At 40.2% G+C, this 21,404-nt stretch overlaps 1 protein-coding gene across 13 annotated transcripts in view; it reads right to left on the bottom strand.

The window, feature by feature from the left end:
* The window catches only part of MAST4 (microtubule associated serine/threonine kinase family member 4), a 576,418-nt gene that overhangs the window by 202,100 nt on the left and 352,914 nt on the right, over positions 1-21,404 (bottom strand). The window contains exon 1 of one of the 13 annotated variants that reach the window (XM_021940158.2): positions 11,123-14,934. The exons of 11 other annotated variants lie outside the window; for them this stretch is intronic. In XM_021940158.2, the coding sequence (XP_021795850.2) occupies positions 11,123-11,169 (47 nt within the window). In that variant the 5' untranslated portion in view covers positions 11,170-14,934. Of the gene's footprint in view, positions 1-11,122; positions 14,935-21,404 lie in introns of those variants that run through there. One more of the 13 variants, XM_009208550.3, reaches the window with a different exon arrangement.

Genomic DNA, 21,404 nt, shown 5'->3' with positions numbered 1-21,404 from the left:
TGCAAGTTTACAGCAGATGAGCTTACATCCATTTTAAAAACACCATATTTCAGAAAAATCAAAGGAAACAACCTTTCTGCAGTAAGTTTACTATGCTTGCCCTTCCCCATTACTGCTACCCACGTGAAGTCTCCTAACCCTTACCCTCTCCTCCTCTGGAGCACCGCACACACATCCTCTTTCTTACTAAGCAAGAGAAGTCTACAGGTGGTGGCACTGGCAGAAACCAGCAAGGGTGGGGTGGAGGGAAGTGCTAAGTGGCTTGTCCACACCACCCCAGTGACAGCTGAGACTGCCAACCTTCCTCATCGCTGCCCAGCCCCACACCCACAGGGCTGGCACCGCGTTCATAATCAAGCTCATCTCTGCTTGGCTGAGCCATTCCTAAGAGTGCCTGCATGACACAGATTCGATCCTACATGACAATTCAGAAACAAAATTCCGGGAATTCATGAAACCATCACATTCACAAAAGCACAGGAACTGGTGTCTGTAGAGTACAAAGAAATTACCATCTGGTACGAGCATCTTCAGATTTTTCCAGTGTTCTCCACAAAGTGAAAGGGGGAAAAACAGAATAAAAAAGACAAATGGGCCCTCTCATCCGAAAAGGCAAAATAAACGAAAAGGGTTTAGCGGTGTAGCCATCAGGTGACTTTCCCAGTCTTACAGGTTCCCTGTGAAAAAGAGACACAAAATCACAACATATTGCCATGTGTTTGGTAAATGGCTATGATGTCTGCCCCTCACCATGGCAACAAGTGAAGTGAGGGGGATTCAGGCAGCCATGGATACCCAGTAACCTTTCCAAGCAGCAACAGGACAAATGGGCCAGCTCTTGGCAAATGGGACTAGGTGAGAATTTTGCTGAATGCCCTCCCTGTTAAGGTGCTATCTACCTTTCCTGCCCATCACTCTTAGGACCACCATATGCTCCATTCTTGCTCACAAAAAGTTATTGCACTAAAAATCTATAAGCTACTGTTCTTACATTGCCAACGACGTAAGGGATTCATAAAGACAACAAGCGTCCAAGAAGTTTAACACCTGCCCAAGGTCACAAAGCTTGTATGTGGTGAGGTCTGTGAGGAAGACTCAAGCACTATGACTCCTAGTCTGTGGAGTCTCAAACTCAAGAGTCTCCAGGGCCAGTCAGGTACCGTGAATGAATGAAGCCAGCTAGGTGGGGTCTGTGCTGAAATGGAGAATGGCAGCTTTAAAAGGTGCCGCAGGGTCCCAGCCACAGACAGAACGTGGCTGCAAAAGAACACAGACTCGCTAAAGGGCTTTGGGTTTTTAAAAGCAGTCTCCAATTCACAATTCTGTTACTGCTTCAAAGCACATTTAATGATAACAACTAAATAATTTATTTAGTACCTAGTTATTTAGTACCACATTATGCTACATGGGCTAGAGAGACAGCAGTATGTAAGATAGACAGGCCTTGCCCTCCAGCGCTTCTATTCTACTACTGTTCCTTAGAGTAACTTATCCTCTTCCGTGTGTGATCTGCCATGACTTCTGTATCATTTTCTCTGTCCCTCACCATAGCCAGGCATATCTGCTAATATATGCTGGGGTTTAACTTTAATTAACCATGCCTTTCTACTTTGTCCTAGATAACTGATATCTACTCAGTTTTTACATTTTGATGGCTATAACTTACTATTTATAGAAGAATAAAAAATAAACCCTTTCTCTCAAGGTGCCAGCACTGCTCTCAAAACATACCTACTATATAACTCGATCTCATGTTTAAGCACAGGTGAAAACATCAGAACAGGCTTGAATCCCAGGGAATAACACATTCATTCATTAAATCAGTACATATTTACGGAGACTCTCCTATGTATGTCAGGAACTATTTTAGGTTTTGTGGATACACGTGTGAAAAAGTAGACAAAAATGGTTGTCCTTGTGGAGCTGATAGCACAGTGATAATATTCTTCTCTGGAAGTAGTACTATTTCCTACCAGCAACATGGCATGTGTGTTTTCAGTCACAGCTGAAACAGGGAGAGAGAGATTTGGGAGATGGAAGGAGAAGAAACAGCGTACCTCCTCTACTGCCAACTCTGGCATAGCTGACTGTGTGTTTACCACCCTGAGACTCCAGAAACTAAACGGAGATGCAAAGAAAAGGATGGAAGAAGTAAAATACAAGGAACACAGGACATGCAGCCAGCAGGTTCTCGAGTGGTTATCATCCAGGAAGATGTTGGAGGATGAAACAGAAGTACAAAAGAACATCACTATGGCATAATAAAAACTTGGCCACTGAGTAATGGTGTTCCAGCCTACAGCTACTTACTGGGTCCCTATTGACGGCAAGGCATGCTCGGTGCCAAGAAAGACACTGAGAACGTGAAATGAGATAGTTTCTTCTGGAATCTTGCTATCTAATCACAGTCCAGCCTAGGAGCTGGCACAAGTCACATCTATATTACTCAGGAGGCATTGATGTCACCCTTATACAAACAGCCCCTAAGTGGTAGCCAATTTATTAAGTACTGGAGGTCATGAGAAATTCTGAGTAGTTATGGTTGCCTCAGAAGGAGGAAAGGAAAGTTGTACATAAATTCCACTTAAGGTCTTAAAGATGCTCTCTGTCACACTGGTAACTAATAAACTGATATTTAGGGCCATATATATATATATATTTAGTTTGTAGACAAAGTGTGTATTTTGCCTATTTCTCCAGCCCTGATGGAAGATTTTTTTTTTTTTAAGAAGTGTGAGATTTTCAAGATGGAAGGGCTTTTGAGAATAACGTCGTCTAACCCTCTGCTCAGTGCAGGAATACAGTCTGCATCTTTCCAGCTCACTGGGTGCCTGGCTTTCCTGATGGTCTGATGAGGCAGCCCATTAAAAGTTCAGAAAGCCTCCTTAGAAAATTCTTTATTTCATACTGAGCCCAAATTTGTCTTACCATAACCTCCATACGGCAGTGCAAGGTCTTATTACCCAGACATACCAAACAAAACGTAAGTCCTATTTAGCAACTGAGCTGTCCTGGAAGCTGCAGATGTCTTACTTCTGGCCAACCTTCAGGAAGCCTGGCCTGGAGAAGCCCCTGGAGTTCCGCTGGAGATGGAGAGCTGACTCATGTCTCTGCACAGCCTGCCTCCAGGGTTTTACTATGAAAAGAATAGAATCTTCTATTGCCATATTTAGAAATTCTGTGTGTCAGCACCTCAAAAGGGCACAGACACTGTGATACTCACCACCACCACTCTCTCCTAGACCTTCAAGCTCCACTCATGAGAAAGGAATAAAGAACAAATCTGACCCTTCACAATCAATGGTAGGAAAACAAAATCTGTGCAGGGACATAATACATGCTTTTTTTTGTGGTAATAGCATGAACATGGAGTCTTGCAATTTATAATATCAGACCATCATTTTGGGGCACACTATCAGAGATACCCAATTCCAAGCTGCCAAGTAGATATCTCTACCTAGAACTTTCTCACCGTGTTTATGACCAGACTCATTATTACAACATTTTCCTCCCTCCCCAACTCTGTTTTTTTGGGGTTTAAGTCATTAATGCTAGAAATCGCAGTGTAAGTAAGTCATTCATTGAAAATTATCTACTGAACACCTGCTATGGGGCACCTTTATTTCATCAACTTCTACAAAAAAGATTGCTAACTATTTAACAAAACTTATTTCCTCCTTTTCCTGGACACCAGCAAGCCATATTTCCCAGGCTGCCCTGTGGTCAGATACAGTCAGAATACCACATTCCAGGCCATGAAATGTGAATGGAAGTGATGTGTGCCACCTTCAGGTCTGTCAGTGCATCATCCTTCATGCTCTTTCCCTTTCCACCAGCTAAATGTCGATGCCCAAGGCATCCTTGAAGGCCATGGGTTAAAGATCCCCCTGGATCCCTTAATGACTCTATGGAGCAGATCCTCCCTCAAACCCTTCATCTATGAGTGAACAATCCAATTCCATTGTATTTGAGCCATTGTATGTTTATTTGGTGGTTGATATATTAGCAGCACTGTAACCAATACATCTTCTATTTCTTATTCACTCATTTATTCATTCTTTAATAAGCATTTTTCAAACACTTAGTATATTCCATATATAGAGTGAGGCACTGGGGAAATAAAAATGACTAAAGAAGGTCACAAGGTCTACCTAAACCAGATAATTAAAACTCAATATAAATGATCTCAGAGCAGCACGTGTATGTCTCAAGTTAGTCACAGTGGAAAGATCTGAGACTTCATTTTGAGTCCTAGGCTACTATTTAAACTCTGTATGTGTTAGCATTTTCATCCGTAAACAAAGGCAATATTCATTTCTGTCTCATGTAGTGTTGGGTGGATTAAATGGAATGAAGCCATGTATATAAAACCAGTTGGCCAACTATAAAGTACTTTGCAAATTTTAATTTGGTTTATTGCAATTGTCCTAATCCCAGACCTATTACTCATGATATATTGTACTAGAATCCTCATTGGAGTTTCTGCCTAAAATACAATCTATTCTTAATATTGGTAAGGTACGTTTCCTCAGTTTGAACTCAGATTGGTCATTTCCTTATTCAAAACATCTTCTGACTCCTGAACACTTACAAAATGAAAGTCGAACTTTTTAGCTTTAGTATTCAAGGCCTTACATAGCATGCATGACTCCAAATTAATTTTCAAGTTTATATCAATCTCTATACAGTTCCAAACTTTTCTTCTATTTCACCTATCCTATGTCCTAGTGACACACATTATTTCTACCATATACTATGCTTTCTTACATCCTAGATTTTTTTTTTCTCTGTCTGGTTTTATCCTTCACCCCCCGCCCCGCCCCCACCATTCCCTCCCCACTGAACCTCCAAGATTTTTCAAGGTCCAGCTCAAACGCAACCAGTTCCCTAAAACTTTTCCCCCAAAACACTCTTCAGAACCTCATCCTCCTCTGCAGTACCTTAGCACTGAATCTAATTCTCTTTTCTCTTCTACTAATGATGGCATCTTCATATTGAATAGCCTATTGCCTTTAGGAAGAATAAAGAAAAGGAAATACGAGTATTGTATTTAATGAAAACATATTACACTGAAGAAAAAAAGTTCAGGACACAGTTCAATTTCGTGCAGTTGGATAACCAAAATGGACACATTAGAAGAGCAAAGGAATTCTTCAGATAGGAAAAAACAAAAAACAAAAAACTACTCTTATGTTTTAGGATCTATTAAATTTAGAGGATGCTTTATAAAAGCTATTACAAGAAACTCTCATGTTGAAAGTCACTTTTACAATAATAAGTATAATCCCATCAGCAGAAGAGTAGAACTAAAGTTCCAAGTCATTAATTTGTTTCCCTAGTCAATTATTCTTTGCAGATTTCAGTTCAGCCTTACTTTAGAAATATGAAAGAAACAAATGTGTTAAATTGTCCCACTCACATCACCTAAGGCTTGTAAGTTAATATTTTTCAGGAAGTGGTCATAAGTGGCAGATTCATCATTCATTTGCATTTATGAAATAAAAAGTATTCATAAAAAAATTTAAGTTGTCCTTTGCATCAACGGATAATTTGATTCTACTTTCTTCCGTAGGATTTTTTATTTTTTATTTTATTTTTATTTTTTGAGACGGAGTCTCCCTCTTTCATCCAAGCTGGAGTGCAGTGGCCGGATCTGGGCTCACTGCAAGCTCCGCCTCCCGGGTTTACAGCATTCTCCTGCCTCAGCCGGCCAAGGGGTAGCTGGGACTAAGGCACCCACCACCATGCCCAGCTAGTTTTTTGTATGTTTAGTAGAGACAGGGTTTCACCGTGTTAGCCAGGATGGTCTCGATCTCCTGACCTCATGATCCACCCGTCTCAACCTCCCAAAGTGCTGGGATTACAGGCGTGAGCCACCGCACCCAGCCCCGTAGGATTTTTAAAAAGGGGAAAGGGATGCTGTGTACTCTATGTATGTCTTCTGATTAGATACGGTTAGATTCACTATATCCGTAAGTAGTGAATTCATGAAAAGTCTATTAGCATTCTTATAACAAACTATGCTAAAATGTAAGAGTTCCTTGGGGATATTTCTCTAACAGAGAAAAGTGAATATAATCAGCCTATGAGTGAGGGGGGAGGAGTATATATCTTGGAGTTCTAAAAAATGATTTAAAAAATATTAACCCTTTAGACAATTTAAATACATTATCCTGTAAATAATAGGGTATAAAATAGTTTCAGGCAACAGGTATTGTGACATTCTCATAGGAATTATGAAATGTTTTCTAGAAACTAATACATTATATCTTTATATTGATCGAAACTTACAGAATTCAGTGCAGATCATTTCCTAAGAAAGCAAAATGAAAAACTGTCATATATACACACACATTGAACAATGAGTCAAGAGACACCAAGTGAAATATGAGTAAATACGCTACATGGAGTCAGTGATCAAGTAAGTCACCAAGTAAACAATTCCACCAGTTTCCTCACCCTGCATGTTAACGCTAGGGCAACAATTAAGAAGAAATGGTTTATTGTGGATTGCAGAGTCTGAAGTCATCAAATGCTGGTGGTGGGAAATGGGGCAATAGAAAGACAAAGCAGCCCTGGGCAGGCCCTGGAGCATGCTTACCTCCAAAAGTGAAAGGCCAAGAGAGGACTACAAGGACTGCCTGGGCTGGATGGGGTTGGACTCAGGCTCCTGGGAGTGAGACTGAAAGTTAAAATAATGTCATTCCAAGTGGGAGAATTGATTGCAGTAAAAACAGCATAGCTTAGTTAAGGGACTGTGTTCCCTTTAGGCCAGAATCACTACGGCAAGCTTATCAACACCACTAGGTAATCATCTAATCACTTGCCCTTTTCAGCTCTAAAATACAGAACAAGTAAAATGCTTCCTGCTGAAATTTACATTTTAAAAACTACAGCTGCCATTTTTATTTGAGCCTTTTCTTTGTCACAAAGCAACTTGGCAGATATCTTTGACATGTGATTTTTGCATCAAAGAAAATCCAGTGCCATTTTATACTGAGTATATTTTATTCCAGATTAAGAAGACAATGCAAATAAAAATTTAGGTGAAATACCATAGTTTTTAAAAAGCAAAGCAATTAACATTTCCATATAGGAAGATATGTTTTTAAGCACTTTTGCAAGGAAAAACAAGTCTTCCTTATAACAAAGACCCAATATTTTATCTTATCCTCAGGGGCAATGAGAAAAAGTGTTCCTATGCGTATATTCAAAATAAACAATTTCAAAAATTATTACAGGTAGTTATACATTATTTTACCTTCCAGAAAGGTCTTCTCAAATCCAACTGTCAATGAACCATTATAATCCCTGCCCCCCGACTCCCCACCCAACCATCCAAACCACCACGATTATTCCAGCCAGTTCTCAAATATTCATCACAGTGTGGTTGGAATAGAGTTCATTTATCTTTTTTTCTTTCTGGCCTCATGTCTCTATTTTTAGAGAGATAAAACTTAAATTAGATATAATACAACAATTTAACCAATAGATATTAAAGCATGAAGTTGATGCTAGTCAGTTACCAAGTATTTTTACATGGCAAAATCAAAGTAAAAATTAGCTAAGTATTCTGTAGGTATTCTGGCCCCAACTCTCAGACTGAAGTGAGCAACAGAAACTCCTGCCAAAGTGCAACGAGTTTCTTTCCTTTCTTCTTCTTCTTTTTTTTTTTTTTTGTTCTTTTTGAGACAGGGTCTCACTCTAGTCACCCAGGCTGGAGTGTAGTGGCTTACTGCAGCCTCCACCTCCTGAGCTCAACGTGATCCTCCCACCTCAGCCTCCCAAGTAGCCGGGACTATAAGCACACACCACCACACCAGGGTAATTTTCGTATTTTTTTGTAGAGATGGGGTTTCCCCAGGTTGCTCAGCCTGTTCTCAAACACCTGGGCTCAAGTGAGTCTCCCACTTCAGCCTCTCAAAGTGCTGGGATAATAGCTGTAAGCCACCGTGGCTGCCTTTTTCCTTTTTTAGAGATGGGGTCTTGATATACCTCCTGGGCCAAACTTGAACTGCTGGGCTCAAGAGAGCTTTCCATCTCAGCCTCCTGAGTAGCAAGAACTATAGGCACGCACCACCGTGCCTGGCTAGTGCAGAGAGTTTCTTAAAGAATGTTACTTTGCCTCTCCGCTGGACGATGGCTCTACACTGTATCATGTTTTCCTATCTTAGAGAATGAGGTCTTGAAACAAAGCTGTATTTCAGTTGATTCAAGCTGGTTGTGCTCTTCATTGGCACAGAGAGTTGGCAACGATGGCTAAAGTCAGATACGGGCTTACCATGGTTTGCAAATTCTAAATACCATCCTTGTCTCCCATTATATGGATAATTGAGACTTGGCTGTGTTGGTCTTAAACTAAAATATAAAATTATTTCTCAAAATGCTCTAATTTTAAAAATATAATGTTTCAACAGAGTAAAGTTTTATATCTTCTAAGACCATTCTCTGATTTGGTACCAGTACTTGGAATTAGTACGGAATTATTTTCCTTATACACTCAGAACATATTCAAAAGCTGCTGCTCTTAAACATGCTGTACTCTAACTTAGCAGCTCATTGGAAAGCTCTTGGGAATGTCCCCTGATATGTCCATCATTTTGTCTAAGAACAGTCTTATCTATTCCTTCTGGTCCTAAAATCGGGATGCATAGGCACTAAAGCTGCTCCCTGTCTCCATGCGGAAACACACATGATGACTGCTATGAAGTGTCTATGTACTCAATTCTATACTTACAATGAAAAAAGAAAAAACAAAAAAATCTGCCTTTCTCAGAAACTGGAAAGCCATGCATAGGCTATTTAGGCATCATAAATTTCTTATAAATTAACAACTTATTAATTTCTGAAATATATATTTGATGTCTGACACCTAAGATTTCAATACCTGAAACAGGAATCAGAAACTGCCCTGTGTGTATTGATAAATCCGATGGAATATTCTAGATTGCGTCTACAGAGCATAAAATAGGCTCATGTAATACTCCACAGCTGCAGTGCTTATGGAATAAACACTTCTGAAAGAAAAACAGTAATGTCTCATGAACAAAAGTTCGAGAGCTGTTCTACACACTTGCTGTGTGAGTTAAGACTATAAGATTGCCAAATAATTAAATTTATATACATTAAATCTGCTTTTAATAGAATCAGTGATAAGACTTTCCATTATAACATTCCTCTGCAGTGGCTAGAAGTTGAATTTACTCAAAGACTGCAGAATTAGCTTTCTCCATGAATGAATGTAAAGTTAGCTATGTCTATTTTAGAGTAATTTTGCATTTCAAGGTAAACGAAATGTTCAAAGTAAATCACATACTAATACTACGATGATATTTAAGAGTGATTCTCTATTTCACTCTCACACTCCCTAGGCAAACAGAATTATCTATTTTAAATTCACGGCAATATTTACCAAGATAAGAGGATAGAAGAAGGGGGCGTGGCCTGATACCAAAACAACATCCAAAGATTCCCTGTGTTTAGGTGACTGTTATGTCCTGTGTCAACGTTGGCAAGGTCATAAAACTCGTGGCATAGTTCAGTCCTTCTAATCATAAAATGGAATGTTTGATACAACTGAGTTCATGTTTTTAAAAAGTTACTTTGAAGTGTCTCCTCTTAATGTAGACAAAATTGAAAAAAGAAAGAAACAAAAAGAAAGTAAAGGAAGAAGGGGAAAGAAAGAAAAAGCCTAATGTGAAATGATATCTGCTAAGTCCAAAGAAAACAACCAGGAAACAGCACAACAGAAAACAGAGGCAAAAGCAAAGCTGGAGGTTAATGCCCCTGGGTTTTAAACATAGAGCTATGGCTTAGTTATGCATTTCCAGAACGCTAGAGAGCGGAGGGTTAAGTAGAAGAATGAGTGCATGCCACTAAAATATTCCACACAGATGGTGAGAGTTGAATGTTAGGGTGGGGGTGGAGATGGGAGAAATATTAGGGCAATGGGTAAATACTATTCAAACCTCTAATATGAAGAATGTCACAGCTAGCAAGAAGGTTGTAAGAGCCCTCTAACTTTTTGTAAGTGAGCTGCTCGTTAGTATAAAATCAGGGCACAATTTTAGAGCAAGGACTGATTAGAAAAGTATTCACTTCAGAATGTCATGCTTTTATCAATTAAGGAAATTATTTCTCTTGTATGATGCATCTACAAAATTCAAAATGAATAATAAATCTCCAGAACCAAGCACAGTTCTCATCCTGCAGTCTCTTTCTGGAGACAGTCCAGTATGAGATTATTGGGACTGTACAGATTTCACTAAAATGTAATTTTATATCTGTGTTGTAAGTTAGAAAGAGGGATATTTATATTTTTTCTACCGGATTTATATTTTACTGTTTATTATTTTAAGTGTGCCAGCACAGACTAACTCACAGCTTCTGCATCTTTGACTAACAGATTTAAAATAAAAATTTGCTGACACTTCCTGCATCACAGATGTCTAACTTCTGCGCCACAAATTAGATGTGGACATGTTCATATAGCTACATTACATCAGAAGGCAGTAGTCAGATGAGTTAATGGATTTAAAAAAAAAAAAAAAAAAAACAGCTAAGCAAACACACAGCTCAACTAGGTAAACACATTGCATGCAGTGGCTGGAGATTCTGCAGAGAGGATTCTAAATGTACCACAGTTCATTAATATTCTGTTGCACAGATAAAACATGGATCACATCTAATGAACGTCACAAATAACCCTTCTCTTGCACTCTAATCCATTGTAATGTCTTCTATTATTCAACGCAGACAGAGGCCTTTCTTTAGAAAAAGGCAACATGGGGATAAACAAACAGTAAGAGAGAAGGAGAAAAAGACAGATACACCATGGCCTACTGATACATTCTTTCACAATGAGCTGTTAAGATGTTTCCAGAACTGGGGTTTAGTAACTTTAAATATGCAGCAATGCTTTTCCCCTGACTGCAATGCAAAACGCTGGTTTGGGTGTCCACATTAGCTGAAACCAAATACCATGCATTTAAGACATGTTCCTCTACCTCACACTGCAGTGCTCTGAGGCTGTCAGTACAAACAAATGCTAAATAGCTATTGGTCGCTGGAAAGCGAGTGCCATGCAGAAAGCATTAAAATATTAAAGACAGACAATACTTACTCCAAGGTCAGCCCCGGAATCTGTAGCCTTTCCCGCTGGGCTTTCATGGTTGTTATATGTTAGCACACTCTATTGTAACCATGACACACACTCCCTGCCAGCGTCCCGGTGATGACAGAGAGCCAAACCGAACCTCTCTAAAGGACTGGACTAACACTCTCTCGAGGGGGAGGGGGAGGCTGCAAGTTTGGGTCCTTCCACCTCTAGCCGTAATCAAGAGATGTCAGCTGCTTTCCTCAGGTTAACGGCAGTGCACACTGCACTGATTTTGTTAAAGGAACGAGGCTTGCAGCTCTGCATATCAAGTAATTGGTTTCTGATTTTTTTTTTTAAAGAAAGTCGCTTTACTCACAGACCCACTTTTCACCTCAGTGAAATGAAAAGTCCTTTTCACCCTGCAGACTGGGGCAAAAAAAATAAAGCAACAGTGTCTCACTTGTAAAAGAGTTTATCTCAGCACACGTCAACTATTCCCCACCTCCCTGTGATGCTCTCGAATAGAATTCAGCCACCCTGAGGAGGCTCGTCTTACACTTCCCTTGGTGGAGTTAACTAAATCACTCATAGTCCCCGAGAAAGAAATGAGGAATAGTGCCACATAAAAATAATTAGATCTTTCTCTATATATGGCAATCATCAGAACGAGGAATAAACTAACTGCATTAATTTGGGGGAAGTCTGACTCTGTTGTGCGGCAGAGACTTGTGTGAACAGGCAAACCCGACGATAGGAAACTACCAACTGGAAATGCAAGAGATTTTTCTTGGCACTTGGATTTTTATTTTCGAAAAGCTCATTTTTAAGATCGCAGTGCTGTATACTTTAGAAAAGCAATCTAATATGAATAAGGAGGGAAAGAGAGAACACGAATTTTGAAAGCCTGAAAGTTTCATCTTGTATTTATTCAAAGAACCTAATTTTTGACAGCATTCATAACTTGGAACTAAGTGTACTTCCATTGTAGTGTATGAAGAACGTAACTGACTCACTTCCTCTAATGCATTTTAAAATGTTTTAAAACTTGGCAACCTCTGGTTTGTTGAGAAGAAACACTAGAGCAAATTAAAGCTTTATTTTATCAAGAACTCTAATTTTCAAGTACTACAAGGCATCTCTTTCTGTCTCTCTCTCTCTCTCTCTCTCTCACACACACACACACACACATATACATACACACACACTCAAAGAGAGAGACAGCGCGCCAAACTGCGGAGAAATAGCAAGTATATTCAAGCAGTTATATTTCAAAGGCTATGAATTCAAACTCGGTCTTTTTACAGATGAAGAAACTGAGGGCACACAGTTGGCGGCTATACTAGGATTAGATCCTGGTCTATAAATTTACTCTTATCCCAGAGGCCTGTCTAAGCAGGGATGCCACGGGCAGCTGTTCGGGTTGTGCCCTGGGCAAGGAAGGAGGTGGAACCAACATCTAGTCTGCTTTCCATGGTTTTATGCCTGCACCTGGCTCTGGGCTGCTTCCACCCCATCTTTCTCATTTTCACGAAGTCTCCCTCAGCTCTGTGCCCTTCTGGAAGGCTACCTGTTTCTAACTCCACAAAGGTACATATGGGCCAGTGGAGGTTTATAAGATACTCTCAGAACTGTTTTCTACATCCTTAGCTATCAACTTGCTCTGGGGCATTTGTTAATGTTAACTAGGTACCAACTTATCTCTCAGTGTGAGCTCACAGAACCAACCAATCCTCTTACCCTTTGGAGGTAACAAATCCATACCTGAAATATAGTCACTGACTCCATAGACAGGCAGCTAGAGATGTAAAAAGTAATTGTAATTTAGTAGAGAAAAAAGCATCACAAAAGGAAATACTAAAGATATAATGGATTCCAGCTACTCAGAAGGTTGAGGCGGGAAGACTGCTTGAGTCCAGCAGTTTTGAGACCAGCCTGAGCAACACAGCAGGATTCCATCTCAAACAAACAAACAAGATATAATAGAACACAAAAAAGAGGACTCGACATTCCTTAAGAAAGTTGTTCGGGGAAAGTTCGAAAGCATGGGTGTCACAGCCAGATTATGACAAACAAAGAAAAGAAAAAAATCAGTTACCACCCTATACCAAAAAATAAAGCAAAATCCCCAAATTCTTTAACTTTTAAGGTAGACATTCATCTCAGGAAACACATTAGAATATTATTCCATAGGCTTCTACACACAGATCTTCTGAAGTAAACTTCAGTTCCATATAGCCAATGGACTACAATACATTTTTGCTTCAGTTTCCTTTTACTACCCTTAATTTAACATACCCAAAAGAAAACTCACCATCCTGCCCTCCAAAACCCCCAAATAAGCCTCCTTCCAATGTAAAAGATCCAGAATGCCACCATTATTTCCACCTAATGTCAAAATACATTGATCCAAAATACATTGTATCTTGGCTAGATTATTCCTTCTAACTGGTCTACTTCCTCCCTGGCACCCTCCACACTTTGGTGGCCACACACGAACTCCAGAGTGATCTCTTTCAGAATATGTTGCTCTTCTGTTCAAAATCCTCCAACAGTTTCCCTGTGATTAAAAGCCATAAATTTAGCACATTTGGCCCCAAACGGGATAATCAAGCATCAATAGGAACAACAATGGTAATGTATTACAACATATCAAATGTTTAAAGTCAGGAGTTCAAGAAGAGAAAGTTACGTCACCTTGAGAGGATGCTAGAGAACTACTGCAGTCATCTTGAAAACTGATAACGGGAAAGAATCAAGCACATCCCCTGCATTCCCTATGAGTTATACTTCACAGATGGGGAAATCATTTACTTCGTAGATGCATTCCAATTGGTAAATAAAGGGGGAATTGCGGTCGTAAAATATCACAATTTTTCAGACTCTAAAGAACCAGGGAATCTAAGCCATGATCATCAATGTCTGCTGACATCACAAAGAGAGAAACCCTGGACATCGGGAGCCTCTCAAGACAACACACACGAAGTAATCTTACCAAAAAGACTCCAGCACCCTGGATACAACCAAGTCTCTACATCAAAATATCAAGTTACAGGTTAGAGACAAGGGGATATGTTAAACAATATCTCAGAGACGTGAGCAGCAAAAGCCAGATACGAAAGTCAGAACAAATGACCTGGTTTCTTAAAATTTTAATGGGGGGAAAAAAGAGATGGAAGGGGAGCCCAAAGTTTAAAAGAAGGCCAAGCACAGTGGCTCATGCCTGTAATTCCAGCACTTTGGAGGGCTGAGGTGGGAAGATTACTTGAGGCCAGGTGCTCGAGACCAGCATGGGAAACATAGCAAGACCCTGTTTTCACAAAAAACAAACAAACAAACAAAAAACCTTAAGAGACTATCAACTAATTGTAATATATGAACTTTTTAATGGGTCCTGATATCAAACTAATCAAACTATAAACAAACACACACATAATCAGGCATTTAGGAAATAATCAGCATGGTATTATATATGTACACACTTCAGCCTGAAATATATATTGAGTATATGTATATACGTGTGTGCCTATCTATACACACGTGGTTTGGATATCTGATAAAACTAGCCAATCATTTTAAAGTATAATATTGGATCATGATCACCTTTAATTCCCTATCTTTTATAGATACATACAAAAGTATTTACAGATGAAATAATACATGTAGAGTTTGCTTCCAGATGATCTGGGGAGGGGAAGAGTATATAAAATTAAAGTGGCTTTGGTTACTATTTATTAAACTTGGGTAATAGGCAAATAAGGGGTTCATTATACTATTCTCTGTACTTCAGTGTATGTTTGAAATTTTGTCTTATAAAAAATTGAAGAAGAGGCCGGGCGCGGTGGCTCAAGCCTGTAATCCCAGCACTTTGGGAGGCCGAGACGGGTGGATCACAATGTCAGGGGATCGAGACCATCCTGGCTAACCCGGTGAAACCCCGTCTCTACTAAAAAATACAAAAAACTAGCCGGGCGAGGTGGCGGGCGCCTGTAATCCCAGCTACTCGGAGGCTGAGGCAGGAGAATGGCGTAAACCCGGGAGGCGGAGCTTGCAGTGAGCTGAGATCCGGCCACAGCACTCCAGCCTGGGCGATAGAGCGAGACTCCGTCTCAAAAAAAAAAAAAAAATTTGAAGAAGAGTCTCACCAGAAGTCTAAAGCTCCATATGGTATGTCCATACCACACCTCCACACCCGCTCTTCTACAGCTCCCTCCTTGACACTCCTCACTACCCTTCACATATACCAAGCACACTCCTGCCTCATCCTTTGCACTCACCGTTCCCACTGCCTAGAATTCTTCTCCCCTGAGATGTCCAAACATCCTGCTCCTGAACTTCCTTTACATCTTGCTTGACCCTATTTGAAAACACAAGACTCCCTCATCTAGTGTTTCTTCTCCTTCTCTCTCTCTCTCTTTTTTTTTTTTTTTTTTTTGAGACAAGGTTTCACTCTGTTTCCCAGGCTGGAGGGCTGGAGTCCAATGGCACAATTATGACTCACTGCAACCTCTGCCTCCACCTCCTGGATTCAAACAATCCTCTCACCTCAGCCTCCTGAGCAACTGGGACCACAGACACATTCCACCAGGCCCAGCTAATTTTTGTGTGTGTATTTTTTGTAGAGACGGGTTTCACTATGTTGCCCAGGCTGGTCTCAAACTCCTGGACTCAAGTGATCCAGCCACCTCAGCCTCCCAAAGTGCTGGGATTACAGGCATAAGCAACCACATCTGCCCTTTCTCCCCCCCCTTTTTTTTTTTGAGACGGAGTCTTTCTCTGTTGCCCAGGCTGGAGTGCAGTAGTGTGATCTCGGCTCACTGCAACCTCCATCTCCGGGGTTCAAGCGATTCTTCTGCCTCAGCCTCCCGAGTAGCTGGAACTACAAGCACATGCCGTCACATCCAACTAATTTTTGTATTTTCAGTAGAGATGGGGTTTCACCATGTTGGTCAGGGTTGTCTTGAACTCCTGGGCTTATGTGATCCTCCCTCCTCAGCCTCCCAAAGTGCTGGGATTACATGCGTGAGATGCCATGCCCAGCTTTTCTTCTCATCTTGATGTATTTTTCACCTAACATACGTTATATTTATTTATTGTCTGTCTTCCCCTATCAGAGTGTAGGCTCCAAGAAGGCAAGTGTGTGTTGTGTGTTGTTTATAGCTGTTTATTCCCAGTGCCAACAGCAGCCACGTACGTATTCAATAAATATGTGCTGAAAATGAATGAATGACCCTCCCTATATTGCAGAAACCACCAATTCAGGAGATTTTTCATTTTTTAAATAATTGTAGCTCACCACAGTACTACATAACTAAACAGTGTCAGAGCAATGACCTCAAAGAGTAGTCTTAAGAAACTGGAGAATTGGGACATGTTCAGATACCACAGGAAGACCCAGAAAAGACCTTTGCTGGCTCGGAGGCATACATTATGGACTAGCTGTACACACGTGCGTGCAGAAGAAGAGCCTAAGGCTACACTAGAGTCGTGTGTAGAGGTGGGTTGGGTGGGGGGGGACATTGGTTTAAACCACAGTACTTTGATATGACTAAGAAGACATATCTATATGACAAGGTGGAAGTTAAGGAGTCTTCCCTACCACTGCTGCATTAATGGTGGAAATATGGGGTTTAAACAAACCCAGAGGCATGGTTTAAAGCTAGATACTTCTATGCATTTTCTAGAGTGGTGGTTCTCAACCAGGTTTTGCAATGTCTGAAGACATTTTTGGTATTACCCTTTACAGCAGGGAATGAGGGGGTTACTGCTATTGGCATCTAGTGAGTAGAGGCCAGGGATGCCGCTAAACATCCTATAGCACACAGATATTGCCCCACAACAAAGAATTATCCAGACTCAAATCAAAAGTGCTATTCTAGAAACCTTGCTTTAGAGACAAGGGTCAATTTCTGCAGGACCCTCGGCATCACTGACTACTTTTAACATGTCGGTTCTGATTTCATTGCACTCAAATGGGGTGAGGGAGGAGCACTCGAACTGTTTGGCTTCTCATGCCACATTTCTCCTCTGGGAATATTACTTCAGTGTATGTATATACTTCTGCCCCATTTTCAGGAGGAATGGCTTTTTATAGACAGAGCCTCAGACTGTCTCTAAGTCACAGAAACCTAATTATCAGGGTTTCCATGCCATACAGGAACAGCAACCTAGATATGGAATTCTTAAAAGCAATATGACCCAAACTACATACAAAATAAGCTTCACCACTGCTTATTTTGAGGCCATAGTTAAATAGGCTGACTCAAGAGTAAAGCCACTTGCATGTGTCTGAGGCACCTGGGCAGACAGGATTTAAACTAAGAGTTTTGACTTCTCAGATGAAATTCAAGGGACAGATCTCCCCAATGCAATATTTTCTCACCTTTTTCCTTTCTAGATCCAAGGCAGCCATAAGGAATACACAAAATCTTAGGGCAATCGTGTTCCCTGAACGTTCAATTATTTCTATATTCTTAAAAGATGTGCACAGTTGAGGAAAACTTTCAAAGAAGGTGAATGTGTATGTGCTCTCTAACCACTCACGTAATCCAGTAAAGGTTACACGAAGTTATTAACATTGTCATTCTCTCAACAGCTCATATCATTCATTTAATACACTTTTATTCGGCAGCTCCTGTTCTAGGTGTGGAGATACAGCAGTGGATGAGACAGAAAGGTACATCTATAAAGTCTCCTTTATCAGGGAAAATAAATAAAGACACACATAAGGTCATTTCTGATAATGACAGGTACTCCCATCACATGATGATGGGCAGTGAGTCAGGGAACAGACAGTATCTTTAGATCAGGCTGGGAAGATGAGATGATGGGCAAGCTTCATCTGCAGGATTAAAATTGCCAGGTCATGAGAGTCAGGGAGAGTGCTGCGGGCAGAGGGAGCAGCAATTGCAAAGTCTCTGACACTGGAACAAGGCAGGCTCATTCAATGCACAACAGAAAGGCCATGTTTGTGATGAAGAGTCATTGAACAAACCTTTAGTGAGCATTATACAATGCATGGCATTATCAGGGATGCAAAGATGATCCATATGTAAGTTTGGGTCTCAAGGATTGTATCATCTGGTGAAGCAGGGAGAGTAGAATAAAAGTTAACAGAGTGGATCAGATTTATGTTCTATATGATGAGGAGGTAAGAAACAGGTTTGATTTTGGTGGCACCGTTTAATAACGGGAGTTCATTTTTCGAGCAGGTCTTTGTAAGAAGCTGGCTAATGGCTTCTCAGGACTCTCTACCACTTCAAAGAGCAGGAAATATGAGTCTATCTGTATGTGTTCATTCACTGAAGAACATATCTTAAGTGTTCACTGTGGGCAAGCCATTAAAGAAGCAAAATGACTAAGACATGACTCTGGTCTACAGAGGCATTATGAGAAAAGACCAGGGTGGAAACATCTTCCTCTCTTCCTCATCCGTCTCTCTCTCATCCTTCTCTCCTGCTTCTCTTCCTTCCCCAGACAACATGGGCCCCTTTCTCCCCAATCAGAGAGGGTTCATCATTGTTACCCAAGGTGTCAAGTTTGCCACCTGTACACCTCTTCTCAAGAAGCTCCTGCAGGATGTGCTCCACATGAACAATGAAAGAAACCACTGAAGAGAAATGGATGAGATCAAAGAAAGGGTGGTACATGGAGAGAAGCAAAGGGAATTACCATGATGTTAATAAGGGTGAGGAAAATCACCAAAAACTGCCGCCATGCAGTAGACGTAGATAGCACACCATCCAGCTTGGAACAGAAAAAAATGGAGCGTCCAGGAAGGAGGCTTTGAGAAAAAAAACTTACAGGTTATCTGATATGTTTGATAACATGGAAAGTGCAAACAAGAGTTTTATAGTTCTACTGAACAATGTGGAAAGGATTCATGACAGCTACATAAAACCTAAAGAGAAGAAAAACACCCCAATTACTAACTCCAAAGAAAAGCACAAAGTTATAAAGGAGAGGAACATTATCATTGGTTCATCAGTGGGAAAAAATACACATACACACACACACACACACACACACACACACATCATGGGAGGCAAAATAATGGCCTCTCTAAAGATGTAGCAATCCTCAGAACCTGTGAATATATCATTTTACATGACAAAAGGGGCTTTGCTGATGTGATTAAGAGTCTTGAGATGAAGAGATTATTCTGTATTATCTGTAATATAATGTAATCATGATTTCCTATAAGATAAAAGAGGGATACAAGAGATACCGTTAGAGGAGATGTGACAAAAGCAGAGGTTGGACTGATGTGGCCAGGAGGCAAGGAATAGGTCAGTGTTGCTGGAAGCTGGACACCTAAACTTTCCAGTCATGGATAAGCCACATCCCCTTTTCTTAGGATAACATGGGTTGGCTATTCCATCACTTGTGCTACAAAAATTACCAAGTGATACAACTGGAAAGTTTTATGAGTTGTTGTTCAAATAATGTCTTCGATTTAATGCTTTCCTTTTCATAAGAAAATAACAAGGCTATGGAACCTTAAGGCCTAATTTTTAAATGCCCTCTAATAGTAGCTCTGCTTGTAATAACCCAAAACTGAAAATTACCCAAGTGCTTATCAATAGCAAAATGGCTAAGTACATTATGGCACATTCACATGATGAAACACCACACAGCAATGAGACTCAATGGCCCACAACTGCAAGCAGTAATGTGGATGAACCTTGCAAACATCAAGTTAAGCATAATGTTGAGCAAAAAGAAGTATAACTGTGGAAATCTAAAACGGTGCAGCCGATGCAGAAAATGGTATGGCAGCTTCTCAGAAACTTAAACACAGAATTAGCATATGATCTGGCAATTCTACTTCTGGGTACATACCCAAAGAAATGAAGGCAAGAACTAAGATATGTATATACCCATTTTCACAGCAGCATGATTCACAATAGCCAAAAGTGGAAGCAAGCCAGGCATTGATTGACAGATGAATAGATGAGCAAAATGTGGTAGTATCCATACAATAGGTATTATTCAGCCTTAAAAAGAAGTTCTGACATACATTACAACATGGATGAACTATAAAGACATTACACTAAGTGAAATAAGTCAGACACAAAAGGACAAATATTGTTATGAGGCTGCTCTAGGTAGCTACTACTCTATTTTGGCACATCCTGTAGTTAAATTCATAGAGACAGAAAGGGGAATGGCTATTGTCAGAGACTAGGGGAAGGAGAAATGGGAAGTTAGTGTTTAATGGAAAAAGTTTCAGTTGGGAAAGATGAAGAAGTTCTCGAGATGCATGGCAGTGATACTTGCACAACTCTGTGAATGTACTTAATGGCGCATAATTGAATGCTTAAAAATGGCTAAAACAAAAATTTTATGTTAGGTATATTCTCCACAACTAAGAAAAAAACAGTATACTACTATACTTACCCTATGACTCTACTTATATATGTAACTTCAAATTTCTGGCATAGGCAACCTATGCTATCAGAGTCAGGATAGTGGTTAAGGTGGTGGAATATGGCGTAGGGTGGGGCAAGGTAGTGGCAGGATTTTCAAAGGGGAGTTCTAAGGCAAGAATCATGTTCTTTTTCCTATGTGCTGGTTGCAGTTTGTGAAAATTCTCCAAGCTTGTGAATTTGGGGATTCCTCAAAGTCTCAAGCTGCAGCTCTCGTAAAGCAAAGAATCTATTTTAGAGGTTTTACAGCTTTCAGACACTTCTCAAATACACTCCCTCTTTAAAAAAGTTATTTATACTCAGCGTCATTCCATCTAGGATTTGAGGCAATACATAAGAATACACACATACACAGACTACTCAGTAACTTTTTGTTAAACCAACAAATGAAACAAAGTAGAAAATTAAAAGTAAATTAAATCAGAACCACGAAAAATAGGATTAAAAGACAAATCCATGGGAAAACATAGAACCCTAAGTATAACAGAAAACACAGAATCTTAAAGGGATAAATTTTACAGAGCTATCTGTGACCAAAATAATTAATTACTTGCCTGTATTAGTCTGTTCTCACTCTGCTAATAGACATACCTGAGACTGGGTAATTCATAAAGACAAGAGGTTTAAGGGACTCACAGTTCAGCATGGCTTGGGAGGCCTCAGGAAACTTACAATCATGGTGGAAGGGGAAGCAAACACATTCTGCTTCACATGGCAGCAGGAAAAAGAAGTGCTGAGCGAAGGCAGAAGCCTCTTATATAATAAAACCATCAGATCTCATGAGAACTCACTACCATGAGAACAGCATGAGGTAAACCATCACCATGATTCAATTATCTCCACCTGGTCCTGCCCTTGACATGGAGGGATCATTACAATTC

Source organism: Papio anubis, chromosome 5 (genome assembly GCF_008728515.1).
Source record: "Papio anubis isolate 15944 chromosome 5, Panubis1.0, whole genome shotgun sequence".
NCBI classification, from domain to species: domain Eukaryota; kingdom Metazoa; phylum Chordata; class Mammalia; order Primates; family Cercopithecidae; genus Papio; species Papio anubis.
This window is presented reverse-complemented; position numbering and strand designations above follow the sequence as displayed.